This window comes from Tursiops truncatus, chromosome 1 (genome assembly GCF_011762595.2).
Source record: "Tursiops truncatus isolate mTurTru1 chromosome 1, mTurTru1.mat.Y, whole genome shotgun sequence".
NCBI lineage: Eukaryota > Metazoa > Chordata > Mammalia > Artiodactyla > Delphinidae > Tursiops > Tursiops truncatus.
Genome location: NC_047034.1, coordinates 3,862,344 through 3,884,663, shown reverse-complemented (window position 1 = coordinate 3,884,663; position 22,320 = coordinate 3,862,344). Strand labels below are relative to the sequence as shown.

At 38.8% G+C, this 22,320-nt stretch overlaps 1 protein-coding gene across 1 annotated transcript; it reads right to left on the bottom strand.

Moving 5' to 3' along the window:
* Positions 1-301: 301 nt before the first annotated feature.
* On the bottom strand, positions 302-22,070 carry ATP6V1G3 (ATPase H+ transporting V1 subunit G3). The gene is made up of 3 exons (XM_004310909.4): positions 21,986-22,070; positions 8,105-8,205; positions 302-503 (listed from the first exon to the last, which is right to left on the bottom strand). The coding sequence occupies exons 1-3, from the start codon at positions 22,065-22,067 to the stop codon at positions 330-332; spliced, it is 357 nt and encodes a 118-aa protein (XP_004310957.1). The 5' UTR covers positions 22,068-22,070; the 3' UTR covers positions 302-329.
* Between the last annotated feature and the right edge of the window lie 250 nt (positions 22,071-22,320).

The following is a 22,320-nucleotide window of genomic DNA, read 5'->3' as shown; positions in this document are numbered from 1 at the left end:
AAAAGGAGAGGAAGTTAAAAAAAAAACCTACACCCACTAAAAAATGGTCAAGTCCATTTTTTTCTTCAAGTGTCAAAAAATATGTTGCCCTGCATTCCTGACTTACTCCGACTTAAAAGACAAGGTCATAGCTATTACCAGGAAAGCTGTAACAACTTTTTTGTTGGTTTGCTTTTAAATTCAGTATTCACGTATGAATTATGTCACATTATAATCTGTAGATGTCTAGTAAATATAAGATGTACAGTTCAAATCTCTTAATATAAACATGAACCCATAAGCAACCAGGGGGCATGCAGACACCGTTTATTGAACAAGGGGGTGCACATTTAGTTGGCAATTCTGTAGTTTGCGTGGATTTCTGGTTTCACGTCACAGACGATGCTCAAAAGCTGGTTGATCACACTTTCCATGGACTTGTTGTAGCTTCCATTCAGTTCTTTTATCTTCTCTAGCGTTTGCGCTTCTATTTCTTCCGAGATGTTACTCTGAGAGCCCATTATCTGCCAAAATAAAACAGACAATTCACGACATTATACATCATATTAAAAGTTAGTTGTTTTGTAAGAGTAGCATCGACATATATACACTACGGAATGTAAAATAGTTGGCTGGTGGGAAGGAGAAGCATAGCACAGGGAGATCAGCTCGGTGCTTTGTGACCACCTAGAGGGGTGGGATAGGGAGGATGGGAGGGAGGATCAAGAGGGAGGGGATATGGGGACATATGTATGCATATGGCTGATTCACTTTGGTGTACAACAGAAACTAACACAGTATTGTGAAGCAATTATACTCCAATAAAGATCTATTAAAAAAATTAATTGTTTTGTAAGTTAAATTCATTTTGGCTTGTTTGTCATTTACATTATGCATTATTTTTCCAGAATTTTTCAGAGAATGGGTAAGATCACCAGTATTATGAGTGGGATGGATACACTTTTCTAAAAGAATATTATCTGCAAAAAAAGTCAAACCTGAATCACTATGCTGTGCACCTGAAACTATATTGTAAATCAACTATTGAAAAAAAAAAGGAAGCTGGCCACAACAGGTGACTTCTACTTCTAAATTGACCTTCACACAGTACAAATTGAATGCAAGTTCACAGTCATTATACCATGCTCAGAAATTTTTTCATGTATTGATATTTATAATAGTTTCCATTGAATTCCTGTATCTTACCTATTGCTTACTTTCTGTATTAAAAGTCTGGAAAATAAAGTTGAAAGACATCATTAAACCCATTTTGCTGGTCTTTAAAGAGCAAATACCTGGTTTGTCAATTTTTAAAATACATTATCTGAACTCATTAAATCTTTTTTTTTTTTTCTGTACGCGGGTCTCTCACTGTTGTGGCCTCTCCCGCTGCGGAGCACAGGCTCCGGATGCGCAGGTTCAGCGGCCATGGCTCACGGGCCCATCCGCTCTGCGGCACGTGGGATCTTCCCGGACCGGGGCACGAACCCATGTTCCCTGCATCGGCAGGCGGACTCTCAACCACTGCGCCACCAGGGAAGCCCTTTTTTTTTTTTTTTTTAGAAAGATACAGCCACAGTATGCTCAATAAAATACTTTCACATGCACAGGTGTACCTTTTTTTAGGTATTAGATATAATCTTGAAAATTTTGGTATAAATTGGGATATACAGACATTTGGTCCCTAATTTTTATGGCTCGAGTTACAATTTTTTGATGGTGTGAAAGTGATACAAATTCAGTAGAAACTGTACTTTGAATTTTGATCTTTTCCAGGGCTAGTGATATTCTATACGATACTCTCTTGTGTTGCTGAGCAGTGGAGGCCACAGTTCCCAGTGGGCCCAGTGATCTCAAGGGTCAACAACCCTTATACTCACACCCATTCTGTACCCAAACAACCATTTGGTTTTTCACTTTCGGTACTGTATTCAATCAATTACATGAGATATTCAACACTTTATTACAAGATCAGCTGTGTTAGATGACTTTGCCTAACTGTAGGCTAATGACGGTGTTCCAATCACATTTAAGGCAGGCTGGGCTAAGCTATGATATGGGTAGATTAGGTGTATTCAATGCATTTTCGACTTTGATAGTTTCAACCTACCATGGGTTTATCAGGAGGTAACCCCACCATAAGCTGAGGAAGATCTGTACTCGTCCATCTAGTTCCATTGTAATTTTAGACTTCTGTTCAACTTATCTTTCTGATTGGTCTTTCATGGGCAGTGATTCCCAGTATTTCCCAGTACCTCCTCTATCTCTTAGCCTCTCTGTCGAGTAATGATATGACTGAAATATAATTTTACCAGGGGAGTTACCAGTTTAAAGGGATTCTGCAAAGAAACCCTTTGTAAGGTTATCCTTTGCTAAAGCAAGCAGACAACTCCTAATTTTATCTCCTTTGTAAACTCAGCCTTTCTTGAACAGGACATTGTGAAGGCAACACAGCTGGTTTTTCTCTTCCATGAGCGTTTATGGAAAGTATGCATTTAATTTAGTCCAAGAGACCTCACTAATGGTTGATTTTTTTACTTCAAGGTAAAGAAGGCTATTCTAAATTCTAGAATCCACATGATCTTTCTGGGTCTCAAACTTGAAATCAAATGCAATTGAGGTGATCAGGTTCAAGTTCTTTTCTGTTTATAGTCCAGGCAATTGGGGCCTCCTAGTTCAAAGAAAGTCATTTTGGGGTGATATAGCTTCTAAGACATCAAATAACTTTTATAAAATAACATTTTGATAAGTGAGTATACAAGAAGCACAGACATGCGGACGAAATTTCCTTTGCTATGAAGATACTGAAAAATAGAAGAGAACTACTTACCAAAATTAGTTCTACCAGAATAAAATTTTTCCTCTAAATCCAATATTGGATTTTTTGTTTGAGTTTGACAGTCTACCAAACTCAAAAAAAAAAAATTATTGTTTCTAAATTCAATGTCTTAAGTGGTGAAAAATTTAAAAGACACACAGTTATGAAACTATTATCTACTTTTCTTTGGAGTAGTGTTAAAAATAGTTATTATTAGGCTAAGTTATTGCAACTGTCCTAAAGGACTTTGGAAAAGTTCATCTCAACCTTAGGCTCTTTATTTTTATTGGAGTGTATTTGCTTAACAATGATGTGTTAGTTTCCGCTGTACCACAAAATGAATCAGCTATAGGTATACATATATCCTCTCCCTCTTAAACCTCCCTCCCACCACCCCCATCCCAGCCATCTAGGTCATCACAGAGCCCCGAGCTGAGCTCCCTGTGCTATACAAGAGCTTCCCACTACCGATTTGTTTTACACATGGTAGTGTATATATGTCAATGCTACTCTCTCAACCTTAGGCTCTTTATTTTTTAAATGGGGATAACATCACCCATTTGATGCGATCGTTTTAAAAATTCAGCCGGATTCACGAATACAAAGTGGTGCTGTCCAACAGAAACGCAATAGCCCCAAAGTGAGCCATGTAAGTAATTTTAAATTTTCTAGAGTTGTATTTAAAAAAATTGGTAAAATTAACTTGAATAATATTTTTATTTAACCCAATATAATCATACTACTCTTTTAATATACAGTGTAATATTATTGCATTATTGTTTGTCATACTAAGTCTTTGTAGTCTGGTATGTATTTTACCTTTATAGAATGTCTTAATTTGGACTAGCTACATTTCAAGTGCTTGGTAGCTACATGAGAATTACCATCATTTTTGGCAGTGCAGGTCTAGGGCGGCAGATGACAGCCACTAGTATTAGTTATATTCTTAAGGTGATTTGTTAAGGCAACATGATAATTTTCTGAAGATATTTATTATGAAGACGGTGTTTAGCACAGAAGCTTAGCACTGAGCAAATAATCAGTAAATGTTAGTAATGATCATTATGATTTCTCACTGTGTTGCTTGTACTTTAAAATTTGTATAATCCATCTTAAACTTTCAGAAACATTGGAATACCCTTGTCAACAACCCATACTCCTATGTCTCATCCTGCATAATTATATGACATTATTTCTGAGTTTATTTGACCTGCAATAATTTGAGTTTCTGCACTGTTTCCTAGATGGTACGATAGCGTGACTCACCATACACCACTTTAAATGGTCTTCCTTGGGAAGAATTGCATTCGTATCTGAAGACAGTGCTACTTTAAGCCATGTAGGAGTTTAAATGAATGAATGTAAGCTCCACAAGGGGAGGGATAAGTGTCATCTCGTCCACTGATGAGTTATAACTGCCTGAAACGTTGCCAGGCACATAGTAGATGCTCAATACATATTTGTTGAACAGAATAGAATGAGCAGATCACCAGGTGTTACAGAGAACTTATTACCTGTTCTACTGTTCTTCTTGGCCAAAGCCTGCTGCTTGAATATTTGGGACACTGTATAAATTAGAAGTTGATAATTAAGTGACAACTAATGGTACATTTGGTTGAAGGGTACAATTTAAAGACTTCTCTATGTGTATTTTCAAACCTTCAGTGTTGAGACTGATGTGTATAGCTTTACAGCTTAATGACCGATGGTGTTGGTGAAATCTTTCAGCATTCAATAAGTTTCTTTTTAAGTTGTTTACATGTTCCAGTTTAAGGGCAATCAGAGGTTCAGGTCCCACACACAGTTTTGCGTTCTCAATTTGTGGTTGCTTCAAGGAAACAAAAATGTTTTCATGATATGAATTTAGGAAGAAAGATTAAAGACAAAAATCTTCAATATGCCCAGGGCAACCATTCTCAGGTCTTTGGTTTACATGAATGGTGCATCTAACTTTTACTTGCATTAATAGTAGATTTCATTTTTCCACTGTAGTAGTCCAGATTTCTTATCTTCTTCGGTAGAAGATGTTATTTTGTAGGACTTTTCCAAAGTTCTACAGGATGGTTGCAGTAACTCCATCACTATAGTTTTGTCTTTTTGAGAATATCATATAAATGGAATCACACAGTATATACTTCGTATCCAATATAAATGAAATCAAACAGTATAAATGACGGCCTTCTCTCACTCAGCATGGCATCATTTTTAGAGTCACCCAAGCTGTTGCCTGTATTTTTAGTTTGGTCTTTTTCATTGAGGAGTGGTATGAAATTCTAGCAAGGGATAAAGTGAAACAAGGAATAAGTAAATAAGCAAGGGATCAGTAAATCTTTGTTCTAAAAATATTCGTTGATATACAGCCCACATTGGGATACTTGCTTCTATTGACAAGTCAGGGGGGTTGGAAAAACCCAGACATGAACAAGAGCTAAAAAGCAACCAAAAAAGTAGCATCAAGGAGCAATCCCCACAGCAGGCAGAAAACTGGTTTCTTGGGTCTCCTCCCAGACCTCCCACATGCCCTGGGTTAATGATGATGAGCTTTAACTGGAATAGCTCTGTGTCTGACATATGGAGGTCACGCCAGGAAAGAAGATCTGTGCTCATGGTTGACAATATGCTTGAGGTAGCAGAGGCTTAAACATGCTGAACGTTTTATGTAAGCTTTTGATCAACTAGCTGTAAGATTGGCTTAGAGCTCTAATTATGAGAGTAATGAGGAATTTTAATTATTCTCTGACGCAGAGAACAAATATCCTGAACCAGTTTTACATTTTAGGAGATTCTTCTGGAGAAATAATATTTCAAGAGATTAAACCCAGCCACTTTCTAAAATGATGGTCAGTTTTGTAATTACTTAAAAATGTATATATTAGAAATATCCAACACAGGATCAAAAGAGCTGCTTGGTGTGAAGAATGATTATTTTTTCAGGTCCTAATATGGCATGGTTATGACAGAACTCAGTAGGAAAGATAAAGACATGGAAGGGATGTTTAGTTATTCACTCTTACTGGATACTTATTGGATACTGACTGTGGAGCAGACTCCATACCAATGTCAAGGAAAGCAACAGAGAACAAAACAAAGAACCTGCATTTTGGTGCTTATAGTCCAGCAGGAAAGATAAACAATAAGCAAAATATGTAAATGTATAATATATCCAGTAGTGATAAATGCTATGAGTACAATGGGTACTTACTTTCTTTTTTTATGAGAGACACAATTTTAGATAAGGTGATCAGGAAGAAGAGCTAACAACTAAACAGAGATCAAGGAGAGATGAATGTGTGTAAAAGAAGATCCTTGGAATGGATGGAGCATAGACAAAGGCCCTGTGGCAGCAGCCTGTTTAGTTCTTCTGGGGTAAAACAGGGAGACATATGGTGAGAACAGAACAAGTAGGGACAAAAGTAGTAAAAAAATGTTACAAATGACCAAAGTAGATATTGTTGTCTATTGCTGAAAAGTCTTCTGGTATTTCCTGATGATTTCCTTTTCAATTAGCTGGCTTCATTCCATAAATCTTTCATGAAAATATAAAGCAATGCTGTTTCCTACCCTAACATTTAAAAAATATCTGCGGTTCAGAGTAAAAGGTAAGTGCATGACATTTTCAGAGCTGACAGTTTAGAGAGATAGCCAAGGGCCAATCATAGAGCGCGTATATGCATGTGTGGACTTGGGACTTTATGATTCCTTTTTCCAAATATCGATAAGAAGAATTTATTTTCGCTGAGTGGTCCACTTTGTTCTAGAAATGGCTTTTTATTTTAAGAAACAGCCCATTGGAAAAGTTTTTCCTACCGTGTAATCCAATTTACCCGATCCCACCTGGGCTCCGCACCTACTGCCACTAAAATCAAAGCTGTAAACAGAAAGATTTACAAACTGCTTGTAGTTCATCTTGCAATGTCAGGCTTCTGCACAGAGCTTTATTTGTATTTTTGCTGAGGCAAAAAGAAAATATATAAACTTTAGTTATGGCACATGGAATTTAAGCCATATTGCAATCAGCTCTGAAAAATTCATGCGCGCATATATATATATATACACATCTTTATTGGAGTATAATTGCTTTACAATGGTGTGTTAGTTTCTGCTTTATAACAAAGTGAATCAGTTATACATATACATATGTTCCCATATCTCTTCCCTCTTGCGTCTCCCTTCCTCCCTCCCACCCTCCCTATCCCACCCCTCCAGGCAATCACAAAGCACCGAGCTGATCTCCCTGTGCTATGCGGCTGCTTCCCACTAGCTATCTACCTTACGTTTGGTAGTGTATATATGTCTATGCCTCTCTCTCGCTGCTTATATATCTTTTTTACTGTAAACTGTAGATATTTTTTTAAGTGCTAGTGTAGGAAAAAGCATTTCTTTATATTTTCGTAAAAGATTTGTTGAATGAAGCCAGCCTGTTGAAAAGGAAATCATAAGGAAATACCAGAAGACTTTTCAGCAATAGATAACAACATGTACTTGGGTCATTCCTAAATCTTGAATCCACCAAAGGAAATTTGGCCTAACAAGTTCATTGTAGAACATTGTACAACACTTTTTATTGATTCTATTAGTAAACGTTAACAGACAACAGCAACCAAAATGTTCTCTGATGTTTCTTTCTTTTTAAAATGTGTTAGTCAATTATCTGTTGTAATTGTGGCTCGGGGGCTCTAGAGTGCAGGCTCAGTAGTTGTGGAGCACGGGCTTAGTTGCTCCGCAGCATGTGGGATCTTCCCAGAGCAGGACTCCAACCGGTGCCCCCTGCATTGGCAGACCACAACTACTGAAGCCCACGCGCCTAGAGCCCGTGCTCCGCAACAAGAGAAGCCACCACAATGTGAAGCCTGCGCACCACAGTGAAGAGTAGCTCCCGCTCGCCGCAACTAGAGAAAGCCCACGTGCAGCAACGAAGACCCAACGCAGCCAAAAATAAATGAATAAATACATTAATTAATTAAAAAAAAAGAATCTGTCGTAGGAATAATACTTTAACCAATTCCATCCACTTGTATATTTGAGAATACGATTTTTAATCTACAATGTGTTAGACAATAACTATAGACTGACACTTTCTATGACAAATCAAAACGCCTTGGAAGTGAAAATGTAAAATCAGTAATTCTGTAACGTTTAAGATTTTGCTTGATATTCAGCCTCGGTTGAACTATATTCGCTCCATCCAGGGTATTTTTCTCTCCTGGTAGTGTGCATGACACCTTATGAGGATTAATATCATTATTAATGAATATTCATACCTTATAGTCTATGCTGCAAAAAATCAGTGCTGACTTTCTTACTTACCTTAGCGTGTTTCTGTCGAAATTCCTGATCTCTCTGCATTCTGTACTGGTCAATTTCTGCCATTGCTTCCTCCTTGGCTTGACGCAAACGCTTGGCTTTTCCTGAAAATTAACAGTGGCATAGAAGGAGCACTATTTCTTTTCAACCCATCTGGAATTTACAACTTGATTTTTAAAAATATGGGTGAGGTCTTACATTATTACTATTATTATTATTTTTGCGGTACGCGGGCCTCTCACTGTTGTGGCCTCTCCCGTTGCGGAGCACAGGCTCCGGACGCGCAGGCTCAGCGGCCATGGCTCACGGGCCCAGCCGCTCCGCGGCATGTGGGATCTTCCCCGACCGGGGCATGAACCCATGTCCGCTGCATCGGCAGGCAGACTCTCAACCACTGCGCCACCAGGGAAGCCCTCTTACATTATTTTTTGACGCTTTTTTTTTTTTCCTAGAATGACATCCTGCATTAAAAAATGATAGATATTGAAAAATTCCTGGTTTTTTCAATTGCATTCTTTAGAACATGGAAATGACAACATTCTTTCACACCTCCATGTTTCAATAAAATATCTGCCCATTTACTCACAGCAGTACCAGCCAGAGAACAGATTTTAGCTGTCACTGAGTCAGAAAGACATTATTTGGTCAGACTTTCTGTCCTGATTTGCTGCCAGGAATCCTTCAGTCCATACCAACTGGATTCTATTGAATACTGGCAGATCTCCAAATGCACAAACATGCAGCTCAGACTCTATCAAACCAACTAACAATTTTTTAAAGCATTTTATTGGGTTTTTTCCTAGCCATTTGTTGACTCTAGAAAGTCTGATTAAGCCCCAGAGCACATCAAAGTAGATACTTTTTGTAGTAGCTTTCTCCGAGGGGGACTTGAAAGTGATTGTAAAACCAACCGTTTTTAATGGTTATGAGATTTAGTTAAGTAGCTCTCTTTTCTTTTATTAAGAGCAAAGGTGTAAGCCTTAAGCCAGCAGACAGCAACGCAGATGAAAGTTTCAGACAAACACAAAGCTGTGGAGATCATTAGGTGAGCGCATGACGTTTTTTGACAACCAGAGTAAGTTTGGGGGGTTATAGAGTAATAGTCATCGCTGCTAGGCACTCACCACCCTCTACCTTCAGATACTAATGCTTTGTGATCATTAAAACTTTAAAGAAATTCTCAACTGTATTAAAATTAATTTGTCTCAGAATCTATCGTCTCTTTATTTTAGTTAAATGCCTTTATTCTTTTGCCCATTTAACATAGTTTCTTCTCTCTGATAAGGTCTCAAGCTTTTGTTTTTAATCGTTGTCAAGGGTTTGTTATATGGTGTAGACTTTGAACTAAATAAGTGTATTTTCAGACATAGGAAGCAAACTTATGGTTACCAAAGGGGAAAGGGGGGAAGAGGGATAAATTAGGAGTTTGAGATTAACATATACACAGTACTATATATAAACGTAAATTAGATAAAATAGATAACCAGCAAGGACTATATAGCATGGGAAACTATATTGAATATTTTGTAATAACCTGTAAGGGAAAATAATCTGAAAAAGAATATATATATATATATATATATATATATATATATATATATATACAGAGATATATATATATATACACAGATATATATATATATATATATAAATAATGGAATCACTTTGCTGTACACCTGAAACTAACACAACATTGTAAATCAACTATACTTCAATAAAAATAATGAATGAATAAATAAATAAATAAATGTGTTCTCTTTAAGTAGCATTAAAAAAATCTTAAACTTTTATCTATGTGTCAATCTAGATACAGGCTTTTACATGGTTTCGTCTTTCTGTACCTTTGTTCTATTTGAGTGTAGATGGTGTCTAAATTTCTCTCCCTGCTGCGTATGAGTTGCTTTGCTAGTCACTGTATATAGATGGGATAAAGAGAGTCGCTGAGTTATAAATTGAGATGTGTCTCTTTGAATATGTATTACCCTTGAATGGGACTGCGCTGACCTCATTCAGAACAGAATCTGTCTACACTCTCTGTAAAATCCAAGGTCTCATATAAATTAATGGTCTTCTGATGCTTGAGGCTTAATGGAACATTCACAGCAATGCTTACCTTTTTCCTACTTAATTAATGCTCCTTACCATTTTGCATATACAGATTTCTTTATTCTCTATAGTTCTAACCATTTTGTGGCAACCAAACACATGCTATCTGCAGAACAATTAGATATGTTGGCAAGGAAAACTGTTGCTGGATTCCCAGCCTGCTTTCTTATCACGGCTTATCATTCACATTAGGACAAAAATATGTTTAAGATTTTTAACATTTTCTTAGTTATAATGGGTTCTAGGATACATAATGATGGGTTGTAGGATATGATTTTATCCAATCAACCACATAAAACATCTTGACTTTCCACCTTAATTGCAAATTATGTTAAATATACTGGTTTCAAAGTCTCGACTCTAGCACATAAAAATAATAATAGAAAGAAGAAAATCTCCATGTGCCCTGCCGCCGGGAAGAATCCAGTACTCCACTTAAGAGGCTGCATATTAGCTCCATCGTGCAGTGACAAGCTCAGAGTGTGTCTGAGCCCCTCCTCGTGGCACCAGTCACCCGCTGGTTCTCATTCAGTTAAAGAGGAGAGCCACAGGGAAGTCGCTGCTAGCACAGCAATTTTCTGGAAGGACTGGGCAGCTGCCGCCTGTGAGAGCTTGCATATCTTCCACCTGATTTCATCCAGGGCAAGAAACTAGAGCCTCACGCTGACTGTCTCGCTGGAGGTGAAGCAAAATGCATGCATCACATCCACTTGTATTAACCTCTAGCTGGCTTCTCTGTCTCTGCGGGAGATTTCCAAATTTTTAAATTACACCTCTTTCAGAAAGACAGATACTATTTGATATTGCTTACATGCGGAATCTAAAAAAAAAGGATGCAAATGAACGTATTTACAAAACAGAAACACAGTCTTAGAGAATGAACTTATGGTTACCAGGGGCAACGTGTTGGGGTGTCGAGGGATAGATTGGGAGTTTGAGACTGGCATGTACACACTGCTATATTTTAAATAGATAACCAACAAGGACCTACTGTATAGCACAGGGCACTCTGCTCAATACTCTGTAATAACCTAAATGGGAAAAGAATTTGAAAAAGAATGGATATATGTATATGCATAACTCAATCACTCTGCTGTACACCTGTAACTAACACATCACTGTTAATCAACTATCCTCTAATATAAAATAAAAATTAAAAAAAAACAGCATAAAAAATTACACCTCTTTCTTCTTAAGCATTAAAAGCATGGCTGCTGTGAACCAAAAGGGGTTCATTTTCTTATTTCTCAATACTTTCTCTATCAAACACAAGGGCGACCCTATGACAGATTTTAAATACAACAGTCAAATTTTTGTCCCAAATTTCCTCCAAGATCACACAGGCTTATTAGGCTGAATGCTCTAACTTTTGTTTTAGAGAATGTGGTAATCTCACACGTCACGATTTTAAATACTGCTAAATCAGGTGCTTCAGGGTGGTGCAGGAAAGGATGGTTTTCATTTATTCATCCATTATTCATTCAATATTTATTGAACACTTATTACTACTTATTACTTATTACACTTATTACTACACTTAATACTACTTATTATGCACAGGGCTAGAGCCAGAAAAATATATGATATGGTCCTTGCCTCTAGCTGAGGTACATATGGTGTATTTTTGTTTTTTGGCTGCAATGCCAGGCATGCAGGGTCTTAGTTCCCTAACCAATCAGGGATCCAACCCTCACCCCTTGCATTGGGAGTGCAGAGTCTTAACCATTGGACAGCCAGAGAAGTCCCAATATGGTGTATTTTGGAAACATGTACATGCTGCTTCAACGTCCAAGAGGAAAATTAGAAAATGCATAAAATTGTGAAGGATACACAAAATCAACTGTGAAAGCAATGAAACAGAAATCTTGGTTCTATTTGTTTTGTGACAGTTAAAGATGACAACATTTATGGAAACTTCTACTATGAAAATTCTAGAGCCTGTGCTTCCCCTTCATCCCAAGAGTCATGTTGCATCTTCTGGTAACAGAGGAAGTGAAAAATACAAACAGACCCACACATGTAGAGTAAGGGGCTCAGAAAAGGCTGCTAGGGAAGGTCAGGGAAGACTTTTGAGGAGGAAACGTTAAGCTGAATAGACTCAGCCAGGACAGAAATGGGAATGAATTGTCTACTTTTGAGATTAGAAAAAATACAAGACCATCTTTTCTGAGATATTTTTGGGAAAATTGGACTACCAGGGAATTCCCTTATTTTATTAAATTTATTTTATTGAAGTATAGCTGATTTACAATGTTGTGTTAATTTCGGCTGTAGAGCAAAATGATTCAGTTATACATATAGATACATTCCTTTTTTCATATTCTTTTTCATTATGGTTTATCACAGGATACTGAATACAGTTCCCCTTGCTATACAGTAGGACCTTGTGGTTTATCCATCCTCTATATGATAGTTTGCATCTGCTAATCCCAAACTCCAAATCCATCCTTCCCCCAACCCTCCTTCCCCTTGGCAACCACAAGTCTGTTCTCCATCTCTGAAGTCACTCATTTTTAGACATTTGGTTTGTTACACAGAAATGTCCTACATTCAACAAGCCATTATTGGGATCTATTCCATAGGATGTTTTGTGGGAGGAAAAGTAGGAGAGAAAGATGATTAGATTGATTTTTAGGTGATTTGTGGGGAAAGGACTAAGAAATTGGGCAGGTTACACTTGAACTCTATGTGGGGACAGAGGGCAAGGCTCACAGCTGCATCCTGCCTGGTTTCTTGGCTAGAGGAGGCCAAGGGACTGTCCCAAGATGCTGATGGGTCCTTGAGACACTCTGTTGGTTGTATGGCTAAACTGGTTCTGGAACGTGTTCTGGTGGGAAGACAAGATGACATTGATCATTTCCGAAGGAAATCAGAATGATACAGTAGGCACTGATACAATAAGATGTTAGAAGCTTTGTAACCTTAAGCCAGTTATTTAGAGTTTCTGAACCTGAGTATTCTCATCTATAAAACAGATTTAAGAATCTACTGCAAAGAGTCATTGGAAGGATTTTTAAAATTGTATAGGAAGTGATTGTAAGAATATGCAACAATTTCTAATCATTGTTAGGAAAACAGATTCCAATTCCTGGGACCCTTTTGCTAAGAAGGAAGGCAGTGAGTAAAGCATGAGCTGGAGGAAAGGTCCCTAGGATGTCACCAAAAAAGAAGCCTCTGTAGGCTTCCCTGAGGACACCTACGTGGGTATATCCAGAGGGCGTCTGGACAGACATCTTTGGAATTCAGGAGAAAGGTCTAAAATGGAGACAGATTTGCTTGTTAGTCATCTGAGTTTGTGCGTGTACTAGTCCTAGCAGCAGGTTTGCACTGAAATCAACGCCAGGGGACGGGGTGGGGGGGGTGTGGAATGAGAAGAAAAGAGGGCTAAGGTCTCAACCTAGGGATCACCAACATTGGGGGATGAGGAAAGGAAGAGGAACCTCAGGAGGATCTGAGAGTAGTCATCAGAGAAGTAGGGGAAACCAAGAGAGAGGACAGAACTGTGCAAGGAGGAGGTGGCCAACACACATTCCATGGAGTGGAAATAAGAGACATCTAACCAACCAATACTCCTGTCTATCTACTATGTCCCCCACTCTTCTAGGTCTGTTGATACAGCAGTGAAAACCACAACAGACAAAATTTCTGCTCTCGTGGAGCTCTGAATGTAAGAGGGGGAAGCAGAGATAGGAAACAGGTAGTAAGGATATGATACGGCAGGGATGATGAACACCGTGCAGGGGAATCAAGGCGCCTAAGGGACAGAGAGACAGCAGTGGGTACTGACACAGATAGGGCAAGCCTTTCAGAGGACGGGGTATATGAGCAGAAACTTCAAGGAATGAAACAACTAGCCATGCAAATGCCTGAAAGGGAAGAGCATTCCAGGCAGAGGGAACAGCAGAGGCAAAGACCCTGAGGGGGAAGCGTATTTGACCGGTTCAAGGAACAGTAAAAGCATCCGCCTGGCTGGGTCACAGGTCAAAGAGAGCAGAATGGTTGAATGTTAGGAAATGATATCAGAGAGGCAGCAGTGGGACCAGGTCACGGAGACCTCTTGGGGTTGATAAAAGACTGGGATCCCTGAGGTGCTAACTCCATGAAGGGTTTTTAGCCGCAATGTGGCATTATACTACTTCTGGTTTAAAAGGATTTCTTGGGACTTCCCTGGTGGTCCAATAGTTAAGACTCTAAGCTTCCAATGCAGGGGGCACAGGTTCGATCCCCGGTCAGGGAACTAAGATCTCACATGCTGCGCATAGTGACCAGAAAAGAAAAAAGAAAAAAAATAATACAAGAAAGGATTTCTTTGGCTAGTGTGGTGAAAATAGATTGTAAGGGCTAGGGAGAAGCAGGAAGATCGATTTGAAATCTATTGCAATAGGTCAGACAAGTGTTAATGATGATTAGAAATAGTAAAGCAGCAGTGGAATTGACAAGAAGTTCTATATACTTTGAAGACAGAGTTGATGGAGAAACAGAGATAGATGAGTCAATGCCGGTTCCATCATTTTATTTTGGGGCAGAATCAAGAAAGCAGTTTAATTGAGATGGCCATTAAACATCTAGTGGTGTGGGGAGAAGGCTGATGTTTATATAAATTCGGAGATCAGGGAAGCAATTCAGGCTGGAAATATTAATTTTGGGAATCATCAACCTGGAGCCAGGATTTAAAGTCATGGAATTAGATGTAATCACTTAGGAAGTATCTGTGGATACAGAAGAGAGCAAGTCCCACCTGGGCCCCCAACCATAGAGATTGGGAAGATGAGAGAAAGCCAAGCATGAGAGCAGGGCTGCATAGTCCAGTGAGGGAAGAGTTTCAGAGATGAAAGAGGAATTCAGTTGGGACTGAGATAGTTAATTAATTGGATTTAGCAACTTTGCTGGTCTTGACAAGGGGGGCTTTGGTGGAGTTGGAGGGACAAACATCTGATTAGAATGGGTTCAGGAGAAAATGGAGTTTAAAAAAATGCAGACACAGGCAATGCAGGCAACTTCTTTGAGACGTTTTCACTAACAAAAACAGACTAAGAAGGTAAGGACTCAGGACAGCCAAGTGAATCTGACAATTAGAGGATGTTGGATTGTGTCCTTCAAAATATGCTTACATCTGGTACCTGTGAATGTGACCTTACTTGGAAAGAAGGTCTTCGCAGATGTAATCAAGTTAAAATGAGGTCATGCTAGGGCTTCCCTGGTGGTGCAGTGGTTGAGAGTCCACCTGCCGATGCAGGGGACACGGGTTCGTGCCCCGGTCCAGGAAGATCCCACATGCTGAGGAGCGGCTGGGCCCGTGAGCCATGGCCGCTGAGCCTGCGCGTCCGGAGCCTGTGCTCCACAACAGGAGAGGCCACAACAGTGAGAAGCCCGTGTACTGCAAAAAAAACAAAACAAAACAAAACAAACAAACAAAAAAATGAGGTCATGCTGGATTGAGATGGGCCCTACATCTGATGACTGGTGCCCTTCTAAGGAGAGGCAGATCTGGAGACAGAAGCATAGGGGCACAGAGTAGACACACAGGGAAGAAGACCTTGTGATTACAGAGGCAGAGATTAGAAGGATGAAGCTCCAAGCCAAGGAAAGCCAAGGATTGCCGGCGATCAGCAGAGGTTAGGAGAGAGGCACGGGACAGATTCTCCCTGAGGGTCTCCAGGAGGAAGCAGCCCCGCCAGCACCTTGTGTCTGGACTTCTGGCCACCAGAGCTGGAGGTTAATACATTTCTGATGTCGTAAGCCACCCTGTGTGTGGTGATTGGTTACAGTGGCCCTAGGAGGATAATAGAGTGGCTTAGAGAATCAGAGCAACAATGTTAGTTGAGCTTTGGAAACCAAGTCAGATACTTGAGTGTGGTACAAACAGTAGGTATACAAGTGAAAACAAGAAAGCATAAACGGAGCAGAGGTCACCTTGATTTGGTATAAACACAAAGTGCACTTGAGGAATGCTTGGAGATTTCTATCTGTTGCTGATAACATTTTTATTCTGCTCTACCACATAGAAAAAAAAAAAAAGGAAAAAGCTTTCTTGGCTCTGGGGGGTTGTTAATATTATGATATAACCAACCTGGTTTGAAGAATGCTTTTATTTGGTTCACCTATTACACACAATGGAAAAAGTGAATTTGCCAAGGAAACAAAGAAGCTCCTCTCTTTTGGTGCCTATCCTCATCTCTCCTTTCATTACTCTACCTCCTTGTAATTACTTTGCTTTTTCTTTTACTTGTTCTTTCCTTGTTAAAAAAAATATAACCAAATGTTATTAAGAGATGAAAATGTCGTGTGGTTATTATTTGAACATGACCCACTCAAAGAAATGAAAGTCCAATATACCTACAAATACCCCATTAGTCTGTGGGCTATAAAGAAAAAGGAAGCATTTACAAGCCTACAAAACATACAAAACAGGGCCATGAATTTTTACTGTAACAATTTTTATTTTATTCGTTCAGTAGAAGGCGTATCTTCATGAATCAGAACACACACTTGCATAGTGAAAACTGATGAAATCAAGGTGCTTGTTTAAATAAACTTGGAATATCTGTACACTGGGAAACAAACAATTACAAATGCTGATTTACAAAACTATTGTTGGTAGGCCTCCTAGAGAGCCAGACACATCTGCACTATTGTATTCCCTGATGTGTTATCTAAGTAAGAAGTAGAAATATTTCAATTATTTATTTTGCACTAAAGTATAATTCAATGGGGACTTCATCAAAGATGCTGAGGAGGTCAGGGGAACTCAGCTGAACTCAGAATCCTCGTTATTCAGTAGCGGAAGAATACGCATAGCTAATTCTCGTGCAGCCCCTTCTGGGTACCAACGGGTGTTTTAAGTCCTTTATAAGCATTCGCTCAGTTGATTATGACATCAACTCCACGAGGTAGATACTGTTCCTCCAATTTGAGGCTAAGGAGGTCAAGGCATCAGGATCCTAAGAGACGACCTGCCCAGTGCCACCCAGCCAGTTGGAGGCTCAGCCCACACTGTCTGGCTGCAACCCCTGCGGGTGTGTCCCTTTCCAAGATTGCAGTGGTATAAGTGAAATAAATACTGCTCTCATAAAAGGTCATAACTTAAAGTAAAAAATCATATTCCAAAGAAACACAAGCCCTTATTCCTCCTGTTGATAATGGTACCTTGAATTTCTATTCTAATTCTGATCAAAGATGCAGTTCAATTCCCCAAACCTGGGCTCCAGGGTAGGTCCCAGTTCTGTTGCAAAAATGTATTTAGTTTGTCTTCGGCCAACACACCCACTTTGATGCTTTGATTGATGAACAACTTTTAGGCAAAAGGTATTAACTTCAAGTAAGATTATTTAAAATAGTGTCAACCTACTGTGATTCCATCTGAATTCAACCAAACAGTGTCTCAAATAAAAATTTAGGTGAAGGTCTTAACTAATAAATACAAAGGAACGCATAATCGGTGAATAGAGGCAAATATCTGAGTTCTTCAAATGAAATGTAGGTAAGGATCTTAACTAAAAAATACAATGGAATCCATAATCAGTGAATAGAGGCAAACATCTAGAAGCAGACCCAGTCTCCCCCATTACAAGAAAAAATGACCCAGAAGCTGCAGCAGTTGTAAAAAAGAATGAAATTAGACTGTGTATTCTATTCTTCTATTTCATTCTTCTATTGTTATTACTTATAGTAATATACAATATATATAGTATAAGTTAAAAACAACAATAACTAGTTAGTTTGTACCCTACTGCCTTAGGCATCATTTTCTGATCCTTAAAAATATTTGGCCATATACGTATTAAATATTTATATAAAATATTATATTTATATTTAATATTATAAACATAATATAAAATATAAATATTATATATATTTTATTCTTATATATTTTTATATTTTAAAAAATATAAAAGATATTTATATATTTTAGAAAAGAAAAAATTGAAACTCAGAAATCCTCAATAACTTGCAAAAGAAACCTAAGAAAAAGCCAATGTTTTTTCTATTTTGTTGCCTCACTTTTTAAGTCTGTTCACTCACCCCCAACTCCGCACTCCCGCTCCTTCAAAACAAAACAAAAAACAAACTCATCTGTCTCAGCAGCTGGTAAGTGGAGACCTGTGATCCTTATACAACGGGGCCTCCAACCCCTAATCTGTACCCCTTTAGGCAAAACCTTTATTTTTTTAACATTTATTTATACCATCTACTGGATTATGTAACAACTTCACCGGGATCTGAGGCAGCCTGCTTAATGGAATAAATCAATATTTTTGCAACATAATATTAAACATGTCCACCTTATTAATCTTATATTTTTCTAAAAGGATTAACATGTAAATTGCTGTGTTTTCTCTCTCTCTCCCTCCCTCTCTTTCTCCCGTTTAAAATGAATATTCCCAAGTCTCTTTCTAGCAGAGACTCTATGTGTAAGTTTCTGAGGGACTTTCCAATAAATGGATTTAAGAAAGAGATGGAGATTCTAGACCTTCTACAATGGTGTTCACTATTGTGATCTGTTGGTTCTCATTCTGAATCTCTATTCTGCCTTGGTTATGTCAGATTTTCAAATAAATCTCTTTATGGAAAAAGATAAAGTGAAACATATGGGTTTATAAAAATGATGGCTATCTGTACCTCTCATGTCATTTACATATTTACGTCACTGGGGAATTCTTTAAGGAAAGGTCTAGGTCTACTCATCAGCATATGTATTAGAGTGGCTTGGAAATGGTGGGTGCCCGATAAGTACTTATTGGGTTAAATAAATGAATGAAATAAAACATAGTGAAATATGAGAGAAGCTACAAAATAGCAGGTAGCAAAGGTATTATTTTATGTTGCCTTAGCGTGCTTAAGAAGTGAGTATGATGCCCAGTTACAGCTGGGCAAGAAAACAGCTTCTATCCAGTGAAAATGCTTCTCAAAGCTGTTTGAGGCAGAGGAGAGACATTCTCTGTAAAATTGAGTGCAGAGGTTATTGGTTGAAATAACATTTGGAAACATATTTTCCAAAATGTTTTTAAGATCTGGGTATTTACTATTACTGATTGATATTTGCTTGAATATTTAAGAACAAAGACGAAGAAAAAGAAAAGTACACAAGTACTTTCAGTGACCGGCAAACAAAATGAACATTTTGTATACGAATAATACAGTATGGATTTTCTAGTACTGACTTCTGAGGAAAGATTGCCCAAGGACAGCATACATACTTGAGGAAAGGAAAAGAAGTTTGGCTTTTATCTTTATTATGAAATCGGAGCTTAGACTGTTCTGACTGGTTCCCACTTTCAAAAAACTTGTATGATTTACAGTACTTCTCTAATGATGTTGAAAAAGGAGAAGTAGTTGGTAAAAATCATTTGGATCCTATAATAATAGTGATTCTTTTTTTTTCTTTTTTTGGTTTCTCATTTGTTGTTTACTTATTTTTTTATTGAAGTATAGTTGATTTACAATGCTGTGTTAATTTCTGCTGTATAAGCAAAGTGATTCAGATATATATATATATATACACACACACACATTCTTTTTTTAAATATGCTTTTCCATTATGGTTTATTATAGGATACTGAATATAGTTCTCTGTGCTGTAGAGTAGGACCTTGCTGTTTATTGATAACATCGATCCTGTATGTGCTTTATCATTGTTTCACTTCTTCTATAATGGAAAATAAAGGTAACATAATGATCACATCTTAAAATAAGTTGGTTTTCTGTTCTGGATATTTTAAATGTGGTAAAGAAATCTGAATAAAAAATAAGGGAGTTTTCTACACTGTTTCAGCTGGCAGGTACTGGACTGCTTTGTTTCCTGTACAATTACGCTGCATTCATACCATTTTGCCATCCTTGGCATGGTTTCTTGTAGAAAAAGAAATGGAGAACTAGGTAAAGTTTTCTTTTTCATTATCTTTCGCCATCCTGTTCTCTTCTAGCTCCTCCACATGGGGTCTTTTTCTTTTTTGTTGTTGGTGCCCACCTTGCTGAGTGTTCAGGAAATCAATTTATCTTAAGAAAGGAAAATGATTTTGCCTGCGGTAGAAAACCCCAGGGGACAGAGCAGTGCCTCAGCCCGACTTCCTCTCTCACATTGTAATGTCCTGTGCCTGCATTTTATGCGATACACTGAAACTAGCTTCTGCCAGTATCACCCGATTCCTATCACTCCATGCATCCAACTACTTACATAAGCAACGATTTTAAGACATGATCCCCATCTCTCAGGGCTTTGAATCTAATTGCAGAGACAGGGCATGTGATTAGGGAGAAGGTAAATGACATACCTTCCTATAGATTAAGTCATCATGTGATAGGAAATGGGACAGTGGGAAGAACAGAGGTCTTGGCCCAGGGAACATGAATTTGGGTTGCAGATCTGCGATCTTAGTTTATTCATTATAAAAATCATGTACGTTTTGTACCATGCAGTTGTTAAGATCGTGGCTGGGTGATCAGACCCCATCCAAATCCAGTCTCTACCATTTACCCTCTGTGGACCTTGGGAAAGGGGCAGAATTTCTCTAAGCATCACTTTCCCCTTTTTGCAAAATAGATTTGTGTGAGGGGTAAATAAGATAAGCTTTGAACATGGTGCTTGGATGATATTTTCTATTTTAAAAAAAATATTATGGCAAATTATGGACTCAGTTTCTAGATATGTGAAATGGAAATAATAGTAATACCTAATTCATGTGGTTGTTGTAAGTATCAAGGAGAACAGGAAGGGGCTTGAGGTTTATTGAGAACATCTTACCTGTTAAGTCAGTAGATGCAGGGCTAAATAGCAAGAGTATTAGAAAATGAGAATAAAATGGAAATATTTTTAAAACTTAGAAATTAAAAGCTATCCAGAGAGGGAGGAGAATGAGCCATTAACTGTTATGATCACAAGTTTACAGACACAGAAACTGATGCTTACAGAGCTTAAGTCACTTGCTTATATTCACTCCTTAGTAAGCAGATTCAATCTGGAAGTTGTCTATCTCTCTCTTTTGTTTTTTTCTTGGCCACACTGCATGGCTTGTGGGATCTTAGTTCCCCAACCAGCCCTGGCAGTGAAAGCACCAAGTCCTAACCACTGGACAGCCAGGGAATTCCCAGTGGTCTATCTCTGAACCATGTCACAATATTGAGACACTGCGGCTGGGCAATGTGAAGGAACTTGCAGAGGCAAAGCTTAAGCCTGTGTCTCCCTGACTTCAATGTCCATTATCATTTCACGTAGCAGGTAGCCTGTCCAAAAGATCTGAGCTGGCTAAATCCATCCCCACTACAGTGATGGGGGACAGACAACTGGGTAGCTTCTATGAACTGGCCAAGGTCTACCAGGGAGTGTGGTGGAACCAGGATTTTTTTTTTTTTTTAAGAAGATGTTGGGGGTAGGAGTTTTATTAATTAATTAATTTATTTTTGCTGTGTTGGGTCTTCGTTTCTGTGCGCGGGCTTTCTCTAGTTGCGGCGAGCGGGGGCCACTCTTCATCGCGGTGCGCGGGCCTCTCACTATCGTGGCCTCTCTTGTTGCGGAGCACAGGCTCCAGACGCGCAGGCTCAGTAGTTGTGGCTCACGGGCCTAGTTGTTCCGTGGCATGTGGGATCCTCCCAGACCAGGGCTTGAACCCGTGTCCCCTGCATTAGCAGGTAGATTCTCAACCACTGCGCCACCAGGGAAGCCCCATGGAACCAGGATTTAACCAGAGTCTGCCTGCCTCTGAGATCCGTGCTCATCCTACTGCACCCCCCCTCGTCCCTTTTTGTGACAAAACTCACAAATCAGACAGAATGGAGACTTACTCTTCTTAGCCTCCTCGAGCTTGTCCTTGGCCCTTTTCTCTGCCTGGAGGAGCTGGTGGATCCCTTGAGACTGGCTGGTCATGGCGGCGGCTCCAGCCAGGCGGCTTCTGTGACTCTGGGAAGTGATGGATCTATTTATCCTTAGAGAAATCACCACATAGATCAAATTGTTGTGTCAACAGTGAGTTCTAAGCACAGCTGTTGGTTCCAAAATGGCCTGAGTGAGTAGGATAGCTGGACTCCAAGGAGAGCCCAAGGTGGAATCCAGAAAAACAAGTTAAGTCAAGGAAGTTGAGAACTTATTTCTGCCAACTTTAGCTCTTTTCTGTGAAATG

Excerpts from the sequence above, each read along its gene's own strand:
- ATP6V1G3 (XM_004310909.4), bottom strand. The coding sequence starts at position 22,067 with ATGACCAGCCAGTCTCAAGGGATCCACCAGCTCCTCCAGGCAGAGAAA. Across the intron at positions 8,206-21,985 it reads GCTCGAGGAGGCTAAGAAGA|GAAAAGCCAAGCGTTTGCGT; the intron begins GTAAGTCTCCAT and ends GTTAATTTTCAG. Across the intron at positions 504-8,104 it reads TTCGACAGAAACACGCTAAG|ATAATGGGCTCTCAGAGTAA; the intron begins GTAAGTAAGAAA and ends TTATTTTGGCAG.